This window comes from Megalops cyprinoides, chromosome 3 (genome assembly GCF_013368585.1).
Source record: "Megalops cyprinoides isolate fMegCyp1 chromosome 3, fMegCyp1.pri, whole genome shotgun sequence".
NCBI classification, from domain to species: Eukaryota; Metazoa; Chordata; class Actinopteri; order Elopiformes; family Megalopidae; genus Megalops; species Megalops cyprinoides.
In genome coordinates, this window is record NC_050585.1 from 15,720,973 (window position 1) to 15,742,134 (window position 21,162).

General features: G+C 41.4%; 1 protein-coding gene across 1 annotated transcript; it reads right to left on the reverse strand.

The window, feature by feature from the left end:
• Positions 1 to 1,065: 1,065 nt before the first annotated feature.
• LOC118774713 (serine/threonine-protein phosphatase 5) lies at positions 1,066 to 21,133 on the reverse strand. The gene is made up of 13 exons (XM_036524154.1): positions 21,033 to 21,133; positions 17,283 to 17,524; positions 13,815 to 13,962; positions 13,432 to 13,553; positions 13,235 to 13,300; positions 12,709 to 12,807; positions 11,352 to 11,457; positions 10,969 to 11,111; positions 10,792 to 10,879; positions 5,300 to 5,340; positions 4,722 to 4,900; positions 4,517 to 4,598; positions 1,066 to 2,237 (listed from the first exon to the last, which is right to left on the reverse strand). Exons 1-13 carry the CDS (start codon positions 21,124 to 21,126, stop codon positions 2,175 to 2,177), a joined length of 1,473 nt encoding a protein of 490 aa, XP_036380047.1. The 5' UTR covers positions 21,127 to 21,133; the 3' UTR covers positions 1,066 to 2,174.
• Positions 21,134 to 21,162: the final 29 nt, after the last annotated feature.

Below are 21,162 nucleotides of genomic sequence, written 5' to 3' on the forward strand. Positions count from 1 at the left end.
TGCCTATATCACGTAACCTTAACACTTGCCTACTTTAAAAGCACTAGTTTAACAACGTTAAAAGGTTATAGTGAGTTTCGATGAGGAGAGTGACCACTGTGAGATGTGTAGAACTGGTCAATGTTTCATTGGTGTTTGTGTAGTGGTGAATCAGGCGGGCAACCGGGTCAGACAATACAAATGGGGTCCAAAGTCAGAGAAAAGTTTGAAAAGAAAAGAAAAAAAAAATCAACACTTTACAAACCAGTATTATGGCCCCAAATACTACAACACAGAGATGTCACAGCTGTAATTGCTAAACATACTGTAGCTTGTTAATTGTGTAGCAATTGAACTTATGATCCTATGGACCCCAGTCATTTATCTCTCTGTCATGAGCTTGTTTAATGAAGATCTATTTGTGCATGGGCCACATCATTTTTAGTGAGTGACTATCTCACTGAGCAAACATAACATGTGATTTAAATAATTGGACTCGTGATTAAAACCACATCTATGACTGTGCATTCCTGTAATGCAAAATCATCTGTGAGCTCTCTATAGTTTGTCTTTTTTAGAGAAAAACATACACAGTTCTTTCATTTTGTCATTAAAATTTCTCCGTTTAGCACAATCTATACTCCATTGTAAACTGTGTGAAAAGAATCCTTATAGGAGGAACTGATTTGTATACTGTGTGGTTAAGGAATCTTAATGTTCAAACAGATGAAAAAACTATGAAAGGAAAGAAAAAGTCAATCATTCAAACACAACATACATTCTTACTGTATGGCATCATAGAATTAGAAAAAAATCAATTCTTCAACAAGCACAGGATTCTTCAAGGTTTAAAATCACTGAGGACCCATTTATTTTTTTCCCATTTGACATTTTGTTTTTTTCTTTCAAACATGTACACTGGAATCTTAAATGATATACAGTATATATATATACATACACATTTGTATAACATTATCTAAAAAGCTTGGGACAATGCTGCTTTGCGTTTTAGAAACAGGAAGATGAGTTCTAAAGGTCTGTGATGTCATGTCAATGTTGCTGTGCGCTTTAGAAACAGGAAGATGGGTTCTAAAGGTCTGTGATGTCATGTCAATGTTGCTGTGCGCTTTAGAAACAGGAAGATGGGTTCTAAAGGTCTGATGTCATGTCAGTCTGCAAGCAGACAGAGTCGTGGAGCAGACATGTGTGTGCGTGTGTGTGTGTGTGTGTGTTGGAGGGGAGGGTTGTCTGTGCGTTCAAGTGGTTCCCAATGGGCAGCCAGTGCTGGGGGTGTTAATGGAACCAAAATCAAAAAGGACAGTCAGTGATTACTCTCCCAGCACAAAGTCATCAGACCGTGTCATACCATACATAGCGTGGAGCACAGGGAACTGAAAAGCTGAAGCTGTTTGAGTGACCTGTGAGTTTCCTTTTCCACGAGAATGACCTCTGCAAATACTGATGTATGACAATAGAGTCCCAAAAAATACCAATTCCTTTTTCAGTCGATTTGAGTGGAACAGTTTGTCTTCTGAGCACATCTTGGAAGAGGAGGCGGGGATATGTTTACTTAAAAAAAAAAGACAGAGCTTGGCAGATTAACTTGACCATTGTAGTGTCACAGTATCACACGCACACAAACACAGCTCTCACCAGTCAGTACCACTGGCCGAACAGGAATGAATAATGGTACAGTATGCCAATGTAAGTCCCCCGCCCCAAAAGCCAAACTGCAAACAGCCAGACACTCCATTCTATTCTGTTGCAAGTCTTTGGTACAAACCAGCTCCCTGGGTCAAGCAGCTGGAGTAATCATTCATTTACTGAGCCTTTCAAAAACAAGCAGCTCCAAATTTCTGCAACAGAACCATATTTGTCCTGCCTTGAACAGAGGGCAGTGAGGCCCAATTTTAGTTTTCTCTGTGTTATCCTGCTTCAGCGGGTGCAGACCAAGCAACACCTCCTCCAATCAGCACTCTGTCCTGTGGCTAACCGAACTCATAAAAGATGGGACTGGGATGTGGGGTATGAGAAACAGTGGTGGAGTGTGACGGGTACCGTTGGTTGTGATCTGGGAACAAAAAAAGATGTTTGAGAGAACGAAAGAAAGACAAAAGAAGTCTAGCAGACTGACAGACGGGATGAGAGGAAAGGATGGGACGCCATAGCTGCAGACAGACGAGGTCTCCACATTGCTACATCATTCCCAGCTGCAACAGGGTGTTTGCGTACGCCATGGGCTTGACATTCGGATGAGGCTGCGAAAATGAGGGAGACACAGAGAGGGGGAGAGAGAGGTCACACATAGGAAAGTACTGCACCTTAACTTAAAATACTTCAATATAGCACTTGTTTGTTACAGTGGTCACACACACCCACACATCACAATTCTCAGAGAAACAGTAAGTCTGCCATCTGTTTTTTTTTTTTTTTTTTTTTTTAGAAAGACTACTACATTACTGTGTGAGGGTGAAAGGTCCATGCAAGTCAGCTGACTTTTTAACAGCAAGTGAGAACAGAGCACCACCAGAGTAGGCTGTTGAACAGTTTTCCTTACAATGGCTGATGGTGGGTCAGCACCCAGGTGCATTTTCAGCCTTTCCACAGCAACAAAAGCACAATATTTGAATCCTTCAGAATTATCAAAATCTAATCAGAATTCTGTAGTGGATTTTAGTTTAGTCTGTAAGGTTGAATACACATTTGCCAGCTGGACAAGGCTTTCCATAATTTACGATTTGTGGGCAGACTTCACCAGCACACTCGCTTAGGAAAAGAAGGCATAAACAGGGCCATTAACAGCCATGCTATACCCCGGCAATGCATTCATACTAGGTATGTTCCAATCAAACTTTTTTGCCCCCCATCCTGATCCGAGTCATTTAATATTGAGCATCTGCCGATACCGACTCCCGGTCCAATACTTGTATTTTCCTAGATGATACAGTTGCACGGTGCACACTTCAAGTACATTAAAGTTATTAAAATCAATCCAATGTATATGCTCGACAACTGAATAGCTCTGAAATGCATTAAGAAAGAAATTGCCTGCATCCAAGCTGTTCCTCAATGTTTTTTTTTACATAATAACAAAGTAAACAAACTAAAAATATTTTTATATGGCTCTTATCACAATGCCACTTAGTGCAGCCTTGGTTTTCATTTGTTTTTTTAACAAAATAACCATTGCATTGTAGTAGTAAAACTAGAACACTCAAAATGAGTAATATATTCACAATTCCACTTGTGGTGTAATAGCTTAACTTTACCATTCACAGTCACAACAAATAAAAATCACAATTCCGCTTGGACATGTAAAAAACAAAAACAAAATCAGTTTCTACTTATTGGAGTAGCAGCATTACAGTAAAACCTAAATATCAAAATAATAAAATTGCAAGGCACTCTTTTGTTATGAAGGAAGGCCAGTTCTTAAAGTGCTTTTATTGGAGCTGCTACAGGAGTTTTTCCTCTGGTCATCCAAAGCGATGAATTCAATTACCCTCTCTGTAATCTTTTTGGCCTTGTCACTGTCTCCAGGAAATTTCTCTCTCCTTTTAAAAGTATCCTCCAGTGTGTGCTGCTTCAGTGCAGCCTTTGCCTGAGTCATCGGAGTTCGTGCTCGATAAAGCCGATACCGATCAGTTAAAAAATTCCTTGATCGGCCCCGATACCGATCTTTGAGTTCAGATCAGGACATTATTAATTCATACACTTGATAGCTAAAAAAAGCAAATGTGTAATGGGGTCAAATAAAGTGACATGAATGAGAATTTGTAAAATTAGAATATTTTGACAGACTTTAACAAAGACATGAATACATCTGGAGAATACCAGGGTCTTTACTTAGTTTTCTTAAAAGGGGAAATTGTGTTTTTCCAAATGGCCAATACCATTTTTCCACTTCTCACTACATTTTCCGCCTTTTTCCCCCCTCAACCATTTTCAGCTGAATTGTTCTTAATCATATTCTCCCACCTGATGATGCTTTCATAATGACACAATTGTTCAAAATGTCCACTTTGACAGACTTTCAGTAATAAGTGCAAAATTAGGAGAGCCACAATGAGCATCTACAATTACAAATACATAATGTAAAAGTAGCTGTCGTTCAGTAAATTACATGAACATCTGATTACACATTGAGATGCAAAACTGCATTCAAAAACAGAAATTCCACTGCAATGGTCTCCAACAAAATGACAAATGCAACGTTATTCCAGCCCTGCACTTGTGACATCAGTGATGTGCGTACCCATTTTCAGTGCACTACCACCTTTTATTCATGCAAATCTCCACAAATCAAAATGAAGGTGGCCTTAGAGAGCCTGCTCCCAAAAAGTAACATGGGTCGTCAGGCCAGCCCCCATATTCATACTGTGACTAGTTACAACCAGATCAGTCTGGTCATTATACAGTTTTGGAAGGGAGAAAAATGGGCTGAGTGGAAGTGATAAAAACCCATGCGACAAAAATAGGAAGCCTAAGAAATAAAGCAATAGACCTGCATATTCACAATAAGGTGGATTGTACTGACCACAGCAGTGAACTGGTGAAATTCTGGCTTGAGGTCGGATCCCCTGAGGTGGATATACGCTCCTTTGTTACCCATCTGGTCACTAGGGGGAGAGAGAGAGGTGGTCTGTAACATGATACGTCCACTGAGTCCTTATTACTTTAATTGGTTCAGAGAAGCTGTGAAACACAGATATGGAGCAGTAAGGTTACAGCGGATGACATACCAGTAGTTGGGTGCTGAGAAGACGGTGATGCACTTTCCTGAGTGAGAGACCTCGTAGCCTTCGCTCTTCACCTCGTGACTGCGCACAATGTATTGCAGCTTGTTCTGTTCCAGGAAGCGCTCTGTCACGTCCGGACCAAACTGACAGCTCACCCCCCGCTTGCTGATTGACCGGCCATTCTGGGGAAAGGGGAGACAGGAGCAGATTTCATTGGTGAATTACGCCAAGATTATTCACCTGTTCATGGTGACAAGTGTGACGCAGGCTGAGTTTATAACCCAGAGCTGGCTCTGGCAGCTATTTCACTGGGAAGGCCAAATTCCCTTCAAGAACAGCAATATCTTGCCATGGGCTGAAATGCTTAGAGGGTGACAGTGAAAGTTTAAGTAGCCCTTGGCCCATACAGGGGCCCCAAGTAGACCCAAGCCTGTTGTTAATTTAAGAGGAAACTAACACAGCACATTTACACATGGATGAAATATATGACATCAATTGCACATTGCTGGCTGGCTGAAAAGGAGTGAAGACAATATGTTCGCTGCTGCCCTGCCACACAGATCAACAGGGCTGCCACTCACCTGGGGCTGAGGATCCGACCACAGGAGATCACACATGGGACCTGGCAGAGGGAAAGATGCAGAGCGTTGAACACAACCTGTACACCATCGGGTTGCCACCATTTACAACTGCACAGTGTACCAGTGGAACATAAAAAGGCCAATGATCCATTTTAATCCTCAACATAGCTCCATGAATTTAACTGCTCACGGTACGAACAATAAGCTGCTAATCTCCAAGTTGCATAAATGTACACAGTTTTTGCATACAAGATACAGTGAAACATAACTGCTAATATTCAGGAAAATATGGAAAATGTAACACAGCTGCACTTAAGTCATACTAGAAACTAAAACCATAAAACATGAAGCTGGTAACGGCAGAATATGACAAAAGTAATAACATACACCTCAGAAGTAAAGCAATTTAAACAAAAATATACATTCCTATGAGCATATCATGACATCAGGAGAACCACAAACTTCAGCCAGATCTTTCCATAACAATCAACAGCAGCACTAATAATTCATACAATGACAGGTCGCGTTAATTGAATATTTTCTGTCATTGACTGAATTTTTTTAACAATGACCGAAAAATCTGAAGGCCGTCCGTCATTTTGACAGATAAGAACACTGAGGGCGATCTACCGTAACTTTAAGTAATTCACACCCCTGTCCAGTTGGTGGCGAGTGTGCATATTAATTAGCTAATGTCTAGTCTTGACTTTGATCTCACGTGCATGACCTCATTGTCTAGCTGGCTTTAGCCATCGCATTGGTAGGCTATATCGCTACATACCACTGCAAAATGTCACGGCAGCTGAGTGTCCGAAGTTTCTTTAAAAAGCTCAATAATTGTGATGGCGTTGATAAACGAGGTGAAAAAAGAGGGATTGATGCGGTGGAGGATGACGGACGAGCAAGTAGGCCTAATACTAATAACGTTTATCAGCCAGCAGCAGCTAGTGTTACGGGGCAAGTAAGTGGCAGCAAGGAGGTCAAGAGGGAGTACCGAGTTCAATGGGAGCAGGAGTTCATGTGGCTGAGGAGGGAAGATTAGGGTTGGATATCGTTTGGGTTTTTTCCGATACTGGTGCTAAAGCGATACTTTTAAAATGGTACCAGTGCCTAAACGGTGCCTGAACTGATACTTAACTCTTTTGCGCGTACAGTCACACCGGGTGTGTGATTAGCTGTTTAGCGCGTATGCTAGTACCAGTGTGATTAGAACACAAGATTGGAAAAATTCTAGCTAATTCTAGCTTTGAGGAAACCGATTTAACATTAAAAAATATAGCAAATGGCCTCTTATAATCACCGGTATGCACAACCCTTTCAGTAAATAAACACCTGCCTCAAATAAACGCCGGGGAAAATTCTATTTACTTTTCATGACTATGAAACGAAAGAACAGTAGGTTAAAATGCTTACAGTAGTCCTATTTATTTTTTTGTGGCTAAAAACCGAAATAACACTGGTTTTGAAAAGGTAGCCCTGTTTTTCCAGGCTGTGGAAAGGAACGCACATGGGTTAAAAAATAAATAAATAAATAAATAAATAAATAAAGTAGGCTAATTTTAACATTACGGCATAGCACTGACAGCTGAAATGTTAAACAAAATTTGGTTTTTGTAAATTAAATTGTTTTGCAAGCATAATTTTAGCCAGTGTGTTTCCTATGTCTTTTGTTGGGGATGCTTTAGGCCTATTTCTTAATGACGTTACAGCACAAACAAATTATTTTTTACATTAGGCTAAATGAGGTTGTTTTAGTGAATTCAATTTGCCATATGCGTGTTCATCTGTTCCCAAATTAGATTAAACATAAACGAACAAAACAAGCTGTCTTTCGGATCACGGTAGCCTAAATTCACAGTGATACTGCTATTCTTACAGACTGTGCTGTCCCATCATAGGTTGCAATGACAATGTTTAACTTACTTTATTAGTGATTCCTGTTTGAGCTGCTACCAAAGAGAGCTGTATAATGTTTGTTAAGTAAGCTACTTAGGAAAAAAACATGGTGAATTTTCCTGGTCAGTTCAGATACCAATAACTTGCAGGAGCCTGAGGGCTTTAGGTGAAATAAACGCAGATCTCTTATTATCCCTGAGTCTCCAATAAACACCGGTAAAGTTAAGTAATTAAAGCAAATAAACACTGAGGCGTTTATTGGAAGTTTTACGGTAATAACGCTAATGAAAACATAACAAACCATGTAATGTAACACGCACGCTACATACCATAAAATAAGTTACGTGCAAAAGGGTTAATAAAAAAAAGCACAATACGATGGTCAACGACATTAAAGAACGGCTTTTTTTATTGCTAAGGCAAATCTGAAATTGAACAATATATTAGCTGTTAACAGCTTAAAGTATGCTAAAATATATGAATATAAATAAATACAAAACACTTAAATTTATATAACAAATTCACATGATAAATAAAATCTAACCCAACTACAATAATTTAACACTAAATAACACTTACAGTACTGTACCGTCCGTTTCGGAGCACCAGAGGGCAAATATTCCAATCAACAGCGCTCAGGCATTTAAGTGGCACCGAAATGAGGGACCGAAATCTGCGTTGCAATTCGGTCCGGTAGATACCGGTCATACAGGAATTGGGTTTCAGTACCCAACCCTATGAATCGTGTGGTGCTGACATGAAGAGTGACCGCACGGTCGGTGTCTCTGTTCATCTTTTCTCTCCATGCCCTTATAAATGCATAATCTATCAGCTTCTTCTGTATATTAATTATTAAAAAAGAGAAAATGAATGAATGAAAATTACATGCTATTAAATGCCATATTATCATTAAAAAATGAAACTTAAAATGATGGGTAATAACAGATTATGACGGAATTTGTACGACCCTATCCGTCGAAATGACAGACAACGAGAAAGTCTAACGCAACCATTGATACAATGACTATACCATAAAATGGGCTTCAAACCACACTGTCTCCAGAGATGAACTGTGCTGAATAACTATCTGTAACTGTAACTAAAATACGCTCAAACCTTTTAAGTCTATTAGCAGCTGACTCATATAAAACGAAATACTGAAAGGAAGATACAGCACTCTTTACAGACTACAAAAGTGGGATAATAATGGCAAGTATCAGGAACGCCTTCAGGAAATACTACGTTAGCACACTTCCTTTGGGACTGCAAAATGATAAAGTATCTTTGTAAACACCACAGGGATGCACCTCATCATAACACTATCATCTACACCCAATTATATATGGTTCCAAAAAACAAAAAAAAAAAAACTAATCATACAATACTGAATTCATACAGCTGATTTTAAGGACTTAGGGAGTGAGTAAATTAAACACTTAATCTAATTAAGATAAAAACTGGAGAAAAAGTTCCAGGATAAAATTAACCAATTTATTACAATCTTGGACTTCCTTGAAGACTACATACAAAATTTGTGCTTTTACATGCTACTATAGCATAAAATATCAGGGCCACACCTGCACAGTATGCATACGCATGGAGTCAAGAATTAAGGGAACAACTAGATGTGAAACTTGGTGCCCCGAGGATTAGGAAACAATAGGGAATGCACAGACAGAGGTATGAGTATGCCTAAAGGAGTATGAAGAGAGTGCTATATGTACAGATGTAGGGCTACTCTAAAGCTGCTTATGTTAATACAGAATCTGCTTCTCTGGTTCTTATATAATACTTTTCAAATTTCTATCACAATATGCGTATTTCCATATAGTCACAGGTCACTGCCACAATAAAGGAGACGCCAAGATAGAAGTGTCCTAATAAGCATTTGGCCACCATGAGTTGCTAGAACAGCTTCGGTCATATAGACTCTAGTGTCTGAAAGTCCATTAGGGGGATGCTACACCATTCTTTCAAAAGAAATTCCATCATTTAGTGTTTTGTTGATGGTGGTGGAAAAAAGCTGCCTCAGGCACTCCTATAAAATCTCCCATAAGCATTCCATTGAGTTGAGATTTGGTGATTGAGAAGGCCATGGCATATGGTTTACATTATTTTAATGCTCATCAAATCATTCAGTGACCACTCGTGCCCCGTGGTTGGAGTTACTGTCATTTTGAAAGAGACTACTCCCCACATGATAGGAATGCCTCACTGCAGGATGAAGGTGGTCACTCAGAATGAATGTATTTATTGGCATTTACCTTCCCCTCTAAGGGGTTGAGTGGACCTAAGCCATACCAAGAGAATGCACTCCACACCACAACAGAGCCACGAGAACCCTTAAGCATGGCAAACAAGCACTTGGGAATGTAGGTTTCTTTTGACAGGCACTATTCATGCACTCGTCCACTTGTCGAAAACAGGGCGACTCATAGGACCTTACAACTTTTTTCCGTTGTTCAGTAGTAGACCATTGTCTGTGTTCTCTGCACCACTTTAATTGCAAAGCATTAATCAAGTTTATGCACTACAACTCCGAACATGGTAACACTCTCTGTGAAGTTCTCGACAGACTGTTCTGGACTTTATGCTCACACCCTTGATTGATTATTTGCAGTCAAACTGATTCAGTTACTCGTCTGTTTTGTCTTGCATCTCAAACCACTGCACAGACATTATGGTTGAGTAGTTGCCCCTAGGTGATGGTGTCTATAAATCGGACTTCATCACCGTAGGCACTATCCCTCGTGAAACATCAGCAAGTTTAGCAGACATTGAAGCTCCTGCCAAATATGCCCCAGCAATCACCTATTTCTGCAAGTCAATGCAATTGCTTCCTCTAATCATGGTAGCCAAAACAATGGGTAGTTGGGCCTGCCCAGCATTTTTGTACATGACCCTACGCATGAGGGGATGGTAGTTGCTTAATTAACTTAGGACCACACCTGTGTGGACGCACCTGCCTTCAGTATACCTTGTTTGCCTCATTTACTCAAGTGTTTCCTTTATTTTGGCATTTATCTGTATCCATGTATAGGTACTTACACAACTAATTAATCACAGTATAATAATAGCATGAGGAAGGGGATGGGTGTCAGAAACCCTGTGCTAGAAAGAATCTACGGCATAAAATCTATGGCACAGTATTTATGATGAGGAAAGAAACAGAAATGTATGGTGATGTGGGCAGGATTTTCCAAACATCAGTTTTTGCTTTAGGTATTGTTCCTGAAAATTAAGTGTTAAATATTTAATTAAATAATTTTGCAAAATGTTTTGTTCTTGTTTACTAACTCAGCAAAATGCCATTTCAAAAGCTTCAAATGCTTTAAATGTGCTAATCCAAAATGACTTAGAATAAAGTAAGAAAAAAGTAAATGATGTTAAATGAAGATAAAAATTTTCCCAGATGATATTAATGATCTTAAACTTCCGATAGCACCTCAAGTCTAACACACGAGCCATCCTTTGCAAGCTTTCTGCATCCTGAAAAGTGGTAAGACATTTCAGCTTTACCCCGCAGCCCCAGCTGTGGGATTCACTTTGATGTAGTCCACCGCTGAGAGTGAATCAATCAGTGGGGAGGGCCCTACCCGAGTCAGGCGGCTGTCTGTTCCTGTCAATCTTGCGGATGTCATCGAGCGTCACCCCGTCCTCGCTGAAGAGGCCCCCATGCATCACCTGCAGGAGAAAAATCAGCACCTGTCACAACTCAGCTGAGCGAGGGAGCCCGTGGAGGGGTGGAGGGAAGCTGCGAGTGTGTTCCTCACCAGCACTTTGCCGTTGATGCACTGGGCCAGGGGCAGCCACTGGAAGACCTCACTGAAGAGCTGGAACATCTGGGCTGTGTACTTGGCCTTAACTTCACCCTCAAAGCCGTACATTTGGTTCATGTTGTCTGTCTCATGGTTCCCTGCAGAGGTATATCACACACACACACATACACGCATACACACATACACACACCAAAAACAAAAGGAAAAAAAAAAAAAAAAAAAAAAAAACACAGCTGCTCAGGTTTGCTCAGCTTCCAAGGTAACCCCAAATAAACATCGTCCAGGCAACCACGTGTAGCACAGACACAATCAAGTGAGGCTCTGTCACCTCTGGGACTAAACGAACTGGGATTCCAGCAGGGACCCTTGAAACTCACCCCTCAGGAGGTGGAAGTGGTCTGGGTAGAGCAGCTTGAAGCCGAAGAGCGTGAGAATGACCTCCACAGAGAAGGACCCGCGGTCAACAAAGTCGCCATTGAATAGCTGAAGCCTGCAGTTAAGTAGTTTAATTGGCTAAATAATTCCCACCTCCTTCAACTCATCTGATTTGTGGTCAGAATGCCAGCACAAAGTGGCTACCATGAATTACCCAGGTGGGTGCTACACCCTGCTGGTGGCTGAGTCACCTCCATCCCTTCATTGTAAAGTGTTCAATGATACTCAAAAGGCATTATATAAATGCAATCTATTATTATTATAGTCACTATTATTATTATTGCTTCAGTCCATGTGCTTCTGTTTAAAATGATAAAAAATACTGCTGCTGAATATAATGCATTTGTGTGCACTATAAATGTTTAACCTTTAAATGTCACAAAGGTCAGCAGCTTACCTTACAATTGTCATTCAACATGTATAAACTGTACACCAAGTCATAAAACTAAATACTTGCATGACAGACAATTTGTGGAACATGGGACAACTTGATTATAGTATCATACATACAACACATCATCAGTTTAATATCTTCCAGACCCCCCTTTAGCTTACCAATGGAATAACACCTACTAGGCACATTTCTCCACAGCCTGGAAGCATTATTGTAGCAGCATGTTGCACATATAATTTACAGCAATCTGTAAGGGGGTGTTCTAAGGCACTCAATGATGTGTTCAGGTTATATATCGTGGTGGTTCTCAACAGGATCTAAGTCAGGTGATAACCTTAATTCCCTGTTCCTTTTACCAGGCCTTCAACACTGCTGCCACAGTGACAAGCAGCAATATCCTTTTATCCTGTGCCCCAAACATTCACTGCATGCGCTAATCTCAGTAAAGGCTTCACATCAATCGCACAGTTCAGGGAAAAAAAACACCACTATTTATTACTATCCTGATCAGCGTAATTGAGGTGTAAGGTGTGTAATTATTTTTGATTGCCTGACCATTACTTGAGTATCCAGAAGTATTTAAAAACAAACCCCAATAAAGTATTTGATGGCACATACCAAGCCGACACCACGTCAATGTCATCCACATTGTAGGTTTAATAATTCTTGGTATGTTCATCCACACATGCTCCCTGTTTCTTTCCCCGTCATAAGACTACACTTGGTGCCGTTTAAGAGACACAAAATCGCACAACAACTGGGCAGACTGCAGTCAGCTGTGTGTGGCAGCCTCCATACATCGCTTTGCTCATTATGGCAAAGTTTATTTTCGGGCAACATTCTCCAGACGCTCCACCTCGGCCAAAACAAGCCCATTTGTTCACTGGGATTAAATAAAAGGATACATAGGGATTGGTCTCTGAGGGCAAACCATTCAACTGAAATATGTTGAGGAGGTCATAGTACTGGCCATGGGTGTCACCACATATAGTAATCTTCTCTGCCTGTGGGAGAGACACAGAGACAGAGAGAAAGAATGAATGAGGGAGTCAACAAGAGAGGGGAAGGAAAAAAAAAGACAGGAACATATCAGGTAGAATGGGAAATAAAGGGAACATTAAACAGAATAAGCTTTAGACCACACTGTAAGGCTACCTAGGGCTGGTTTCTGAAAATAATCATCAGAAGATCACATTGCAAGTATCATTCATAATACACATATTTTGCACCTTAACCTTAATGATGTTCATGTAATGCACAATATGCAAGGATGCTGATTTGTGTTCAAAAAAGCTAGTGACATACCAAGCACTGACCATATAAAAAGCCTTTGAAGGACCTCTGTCTAACTAAACACCTTCACTGGGTTTTATTTTCTCACGCCACCATTTCTGTTCACCATTCACAAATTCAGCACATGAAGCTTCTTACCTCTTTTAGTGTTATTTCTACAAGACTTGGAAGTTTGGATAAAACCTCTTTGACCTGGACCAAAATCTGAAAAGGAATTTTTGTAGAGAAACACCATAAGCACGTGTAAGTTACAACTAATCCATCCATACAGTGACCTTATAACATTTTAAATATGACAACCAATAAACATGAATATAAAGGTCACTCTGGCCTACCTGGTAGGCACACTTTCTGTGCAGTTTCTTCTGTTCTTTAAACCAGTCCATCATGTCCTTCATGAACTTCAGCGTCACCTTTCCTTCCTCCAGCTTAGGCCCGGTGTAGTCGTCCTCGATCACTGCATGTGAGGAAAGAGCTAAGTTCCGTCTGCATTTAAATCTGTGGATATGCACCTGTGCCTAGGAATACATACCCATGGATACATCTTTGCCTATGGCTGTTGTGCAATTATAAAAATGAACAGGAAATTTATTCATAATCTATATACCTCATGTATTTATTTACTGATTACCTTACAGAAAGGAAAAAAATCTCCATTTGTCAATTTGTCTATATTCCATTTAGTGCCGGTGGCTGTAATCCCAATGGCCAAACTCACTCATATTCTCGATGTCCAGGGAGTCCACCACTGACTTCTTGAGCTCGTCGCTGGCGATGGCTCTCTCGAAGGCCTTCTGCTTCACTATCTTATTGCACTCCTGGTACTTCATCTTGGCGTCCTTGTCATTGGGCCGCACCCTCACTACCTGCCTCCCACGGAGGGGAGAACACAGAGGGACACGGATTCAGAACAATACCCACTTCAGTGTCAAATCTCTTTCCACACACGGTTCCACACAGACGAGCGTACCTAAGAATTCTGGAAAGTACCGAGAATTCTGAGTGCAACGATACCCCGCACTGCATGGGGGGAAAAAACCTCTCTGAGGAACACTGTATTGGCTTATACTTCGATGAACCAAGCTGTTTTGACTCCCGATTTAAGTTCCGCATCCACAATCCCATGCTCTTTCTCTTGGGCTCTACATGTTTTCCATATTGTTTGTGCTACTAAAATGGTGTCATGAAATCGCCAAAGTCCACACTCACTTGACAATGGCAAAGTGATAGTGCCCTCCAGTGAACAATGCAGAACAGTGCCGCCTTTTTGTCCAGAATTGTCCTGCATCAGCCGCCTCCTAGATCATCTGCATCAGCTTCCGAACAATGGGAAAGCCACAACAAAAAAAAAAAAACACACACACACACACACACACACACACAAATCCGCGCGCACGGACAAATGCGCACACACACAGGGAGTCTGTCATCATTGTCATGCCACAGCTGCACCTCTGCTTTCATTGTGCTGAGCTCTGCGGGTATATTTATATTCTCTGCAATGGGGCTGGAATTGAAAGCAAGGAGGTCTAAATTAACTGTGGTATTTGCGGCGGGTGCTGTGCTGAAAAACGCCCTCGGAGTGGATCTAATTGGCATCATCACAGGATTAACGGATTATCTGCGTTCTGGTTCTTTTATAGAAAGTGCATAACTCGTGACAGTGCTGCTCAGAGGAGCGGGCAGTATCCTGATACCTCTCCCTCAGAACATGAGCCGCTAGTGGAGACAAACAGGCAGGAGTTGAACAGGGAAGGAGAGAGAACCGGAGTGACCCTTAATCGCTCGATATTCTACTGTTTTTCAATGCTACTGTTAACGGCCAACATCAGAATCAGAACCAGGCATACCTAGAACCACAAACCAAAAAGCTGGCCTGGCCAAGGCGCCAGTTCGTGCTTATACCACATTCCCCTCTCATGCTAACTGCCAGTCAGGGCAGGGTGAGGCGTTTCTTAAACAAGATGGCAGACATTCTAGCGATACAAACAGTACAATGGTAAATAGTTATCCTTTAAGAAATGTCTGCTGGAAGATTTGCAGATGGTAACCGCTTTTTACAGACTGAAGTAAAACACCATTCTCTGTCAAGTTCCCACTACCAGTAAAAAACTGTCTTCACATTATTCCAGTTACCGATTATGAAAGCAGAGCTGTACTATAATTCAATGAAAAATGTTGCATGCACCGAAAGCTGCCATCGTACGTGGGAATATGTCATCTTAAGTGGGAATATACTAGTCTGAGTGATCCTAATTTGAGGAACAGATCTGAAGAGAGGAAATCTGAAAAAACCCAGAACGCAAGATGACGGATGATCTGTGATGTTAGCATCTGCTGCACATAAAAAGAGAGAGGGCTTCAAAACAGCAGTGCTCTGGAAACAAAAATGCAAAGAACTGAAGAGGCACAGAACCGAGAGGGAAGCTGCTCTTAAGGCTGCTATTTTGATGGTTATCAAACTCTACACATGTTGCTACGCTACTTGTATGCCATCATATTAACAATACATTAAGATTACAAATATATCCATTTTTTAAAAAATATGCATTTCATTTGACCCTTGCTGTCACACAGATTCTGCACTGTGTTATTCTAGACTGCAATGTCTCAGCTGTGACACACTTGGCCACATGTCAACTGGCCATGATGCATATGGTGAATATTCTGTAGACACACATGTTTTTCCAAGTTGACACTTCAGCTAGAATTGACTTACAACCAAGACAAACAACTAAAGGCAAAATTCATCCATGCATTTGTCCCACATGGGCTGGAAGCCTTTCAGAGTGCTTACAACTTTTAGCTTTCCTGCATTTAACTATGCAACGCCCAATCGATAACCTTCATGTATCCATAGCCCACAGCCCACACGACCCAAAACATGTGTTTCTCTCAAATTCAAGAAAAAAGTAGGGAACAAAGGAAAAACGTTTTTTGTGAAACTTTGGGGAATGCTGGAAACGCGTTAACCGAAAGAATATACTTTTCAAAAAAGGGGAAAAAATCATTTTAAAAGTTTTAAAACTAAATAGTTAAAAACATATTTTGTAGCTTGAAGGCAGTCTGATCTGACATCAGATGAGCTGAATAAACAAGGCTGATATTGAAATTTATATTGAATATTGAAACTTTCATGAAATTGGATTTCATTTCAACTTAAACTCTACACATGGGCACAAGAGGGAGGCATTCAAGTAAAGTCAGCAGGCTACAGTAGCAGCCTTCTAAAGAATTCTCAACACTTGTTAGTAAATTTAATTGCTTAATATTCATTTAATTTATGTTTAACATTTTTATGTTTTGCTCAGAAGTTTGTCCTTAAAGGTCCATTTTGCCACATACTGTAGTGCTTCTGCGCTTCCTCATCCACCCCAGAGACAGGCCCACTGGTTTCTGCCATGTTCCTCTGGGCAAAGCCACAACTCCGATTTCGCACCACCGGTTTTGCATACGCGCTATCATTTCAGCTTTGAAACATAGCTGTGGTGGGCGAATTACATGTACTCCCATCAGCACAATGCAGGCACTGTCAAATTAAATTTATAACATTTTTTGCCCAGAAATACACTGCAGGTGTAGTTTTGGTCATATATTATTATTAAATCTTATATTGATCACTAGGCCATGTTCAGGGGTAAGCTTACTATGTACAGGGGCGGCAGTGTAGCATAGTGGTTAAGGAGCAGGTCTCGTAACTGAAAGGTTGCCGGATCGATCCCCGCTGGGACACTGCTGCTGTACCCTTGGGCAAGGTACTTAACCCACAATTGCCTCAGTAAATATCCAGCTGTATAAATGGATAACATTGTAAAGAACTGTAACCTATGTAAGTCACTTTGGATAAAAGCGTCTGCCAAATGAATAAATGTAAATGTACATTTTTATAAATTCACAAAGCACAACTTCTTCATCTTTTGACAAAGCCACATTAAAGTGGGTACTGTTAAATGCTGTCCTCTGAGTAAGAAGTGAGAAAAAAATTTAATTATTTCTTTGCAAATTTTAAAAGATTACATAATAATGCACATTTCTCCTAAAACTGCAAACATTCATTTCCACTGATGAACAACAGAAATGGAGACTGGCGTGAATTTTACACATTTCCTGTACAGAGAAAACAGGCTGGACACAAGTCTCATATCAGCCCGAGTGTGTACTGGGGTCCGGCTTTTACCCCACTCACCGTTTCATAGTCCTTGAGCGCCGCTTTAAACTTGCCCAGTGCCATGTTGGAGGTGGCACGCCGGTAGTAGCCTTTGACGTAATTCTTGTCGATCTCCAGGGCACGCGTGGCGTCGGCCAGTGCGTACCCATAGCACTCAGTGCGTAGGTATGCCAGGCTGCGGTTACTGTAGTAGATGGCATTATCTGGGTTCAGTTCCAGGGCCTCAGTGTAATACTTGATGGCATTCTCATAGTCTTTTTCTGAAACACACAAGCACGGATCATCTTTCAGTGAACCACAATAAACACCTAGCCTCCAGGTTACATCACCAATACATCACAGATCCAATATCACAGCTGTGGGGAAGGTCTCCTTTTTTATTGTACTTTTATTTTGATGGAAATATTTTCCCAGTCACTAACTGTTCAGTAAAGTGTAAACCCACAACATGTACTGAGTAAACTGAATTATACAAAAAACTCCAGTCAACAGTTCCTCCCTAAAAGTAAACATTGCAAGGTACGAGGCACAGCACAGACACCACTTATTCACTGCTGATAAATCATCTGCTGAGTTGCTGGTGCTGTCCTACGCCAAAAAAAAAACGCACATCCTACATGTCCTTTTATTCGTTTGTCCCTCCCAGCTTGGGTGAAATTTTTATTTATTTATTTATTTTATTTTCCTCACTTTCTCTCTTGGACAGGGGTGATGATGTACGCTTTTTCAGGGACTGCTGAGGACATGATCATGCCCAGAGGAAAACACAGCTGAACATCAGCTTGGCTGATACGGAAAGAAACGAATGCATGTTCTGATAGAAAACACCCATTTACATTACTTATATGGTTATGCAGGCCATTGGTGAGCTCAGGTCACACCTGTACCCAGAGGCCTAAAATACTAATATGGCCTTTGGTCATGTATTTCTGGGAGGACTGTTTCAGCTAGCTGCTTATCTTCCTTCACACAGACAAAAAATAGCAGCTGACTTCTGAGCAAAGCTATGAATGCATTACAATGATTACGGTGCATTAAAATAATTAAAACAACAAGAGGATTTGCTCACTGCCTGTGAGCCAGGAGAATTACGCTTCAGTGGAAGTTCACTCCGAAACCCAAAAGCAACAGCTCCAAGGAGCAAGCCGGCATTCTCAGATCTGCTGCCTGAAAATACAAGTACAGCAATGCTCCATCATTTGCTGCTTGTGTCTGGTGGATACCAAAGCCTAGACCCCATGCTCTTTGCCCTGAACTTTGTAGATTTAATGAAGGTAAATTCAGCAGCTGTTTCTTTTTTCCCATTACTTGCGTGTTTTTATGTCACCAAAGTCATAACTTTGATTAAATAACAAAAAAGCAGCGGTGCCTGGAAAAATCATTCAAGGTTAATTTCAAGTCCACTGTAATTACATTAAGTCAAGACCTGATCACTGCGCTGAGACAGCCCCAGAGTCCGAGCAGCAGCGGTGCTCCTCAGGAGAATACCCTCTTTCCTTTGCCTTGTGCCCTTTCATGCAAGTCAAACAATGATGTTCAGATAATATACTCAATCAAATCTACCATGGCCAAAGATGGAATCTGCTGTTCTGCATCATCTTTACCACAGGATATGGTAACACAGGACTCAAAAGAACTAAGACTAAACTCTCCAAAAATCTTTTTTTTTCTTTTTGGACACAGGGTCCCTTGCTGAGGTAACGAGCAATACATCACCAGTAGCAAGCATGCAATCAAAAGCAGTTCACTCCTACAGTTCTACATTGTGATTATTTGAAAGGACAAATAGGCTTTTGAAAAACTACACTACTGATGTGTTCATCTTGACAGGAAGGGGCACGCTGACACAAGTACTAGAGCGCTAGCTCTTCAACTCTCTCTGGCTGCAGAAAGAACTGTATTAAATGATTTCCCTCCTCACAGGCGGTTCCATTTATGCCCATTTCTCTTTTCTTCCTGTCCCACTCTCTACCTGTGCTGTAATTGCTAGGCCAATGGCCTCACCTGCAAGTGCACTGTGACAGAGTGCTGTCACTATGATTGAGTATGCGCTCTGACTGCCATACCAACAAGCCTGGCTCTTTGGCGTTGCGGTCAAGCTGCAGGTTTGCCACCCCATAGACCCGGGTTCGAGGCCGGGTGGGGTGACTGCTCTCGCCCTTCGCTACATGCACAATACACCCTTAAGAGGAATGCAAGAGTGACATTATGACTTATCATAATATGACTAACTCAACTGTCTTCTACTGCTATCTTCTTCAAAATAGGTTCTCCCTGTGGCAAGATAAACAGGCCCCAATAAAGAGGAACTCTGCTCGTCTCAAGAGGGGGGTCCATTTGCCTCTGGTCATGCTAAACCCTAAACTTCTATGCCACATACATCAGCTACATCCACTTGTCACTGGGGAGTGGGGTCACAGGTCAGTGTTATTTTCAAGGCTTGGCACAGATCTGACAACAGAACATACTGTCTATATCTGCTAGCTAGAGGCACTAGATGGGTGTGTCCACTGAAGTAGCAGTGATGTAAAACACTGGCACTTCAGATGTATTTGTAATTGATAAACATGTCACAAAATGCAGCAGTGGATATGCAATGGAGCAGCTGACTCCTGCCACGCTCATCTGCAACCTTTGAGTAAAACCTGAATGGCACATAATGTTAACAGGGGTTAACAGCTACTCTCCCTGGTCAACCACAGTCGGCCATAAAATTTATGAAAGACGGGAAAATAAGTTGTTACAGGCTGACAGACAACAAGTGCTAAACTGACTAGGGCAGGCTGATGTAACAAAAGCTTTGTCACCATGAGCTAATGAGCCTCTAGCCTATATACTGCGACTGTCTGAACCCACATTCACCGGTCACATTCTTAGCGGGAATAAATGTGCTGTCTTCATCGAGGGAAAGAGACATACGGGGAATCTTTCCGCCGTCCCATTTTGTTCAAATTAACCGTATAGTTACATTTTTAAACCGGTGGTTGTCTAGTATCCACATGGCCGGGAGCACAGTTGTTGAGTGACACTCCGCCAGCTATACTCTGCAGTTCTTACTTTTGTAACGACAGCTAATCTCTCTTAATTTATTCACGTCATAGCCATCTAACAAGACTGAGGTCTTAAATATGGTAGTCAGCGAGAATAACAAGTTAAGGTTCCTACTGCATACAGCCACCTAGGTACCGAATTTACAGCAGTATCTGGAACACGCCAAACCTAGCTAGCCAGCTAGCCAAGCTCTCTAAAATGTCAGGGGGATTTGTATGAGCATGAGCTAGACTCCATCGTGAGGTCATACAGCCAAGAGTAATTTCTGATGACAGGTGGCTCGCTAGTTGGTTTGGTAGCTAATCGCATCAAGGCATAAAATAATCTAAAAAAAAATAAATAACTCAGTCGTGACATCTAGCTGCCTTCCTAGCTAGCTACTGTGATGCACGCGCTGACGTTAATATTCTTTCCTGATGGGAGATCACCTAAACATAGGCTGAGTATTTTATACACATCTTCTCCATTCATTGCTAAATACGAAACGGAACCACTGATTGACATGCAAGAAGGCAGCTAGCAAACAAACGGCACTCCGTACACTGCAGGCTTTCCTCCCAGACACGCTTTCTCCAGTGCTACCGGCTTCAAAGGAGATTCACCAAGCAAGCTTGCTGGTTCTCCGTTGCCGTTGCACTTCTGTAGTCTCACACAATTCTCCTGCATCTTAACCACGTGCACAATCCATACTGAGAACTGGTAGCAGATTTATTCTACCTTTAAAGTATTTATTTGCCTTCTCCTTGAGTTCCTCGGCACTCCGCTCCCCCTCCGCCATCTTCACGCTGTCGTTATTCGTTACGTCCGCCATGCCTGTTTAGTGCACGGTCGCAAATCCTGAGTTGGT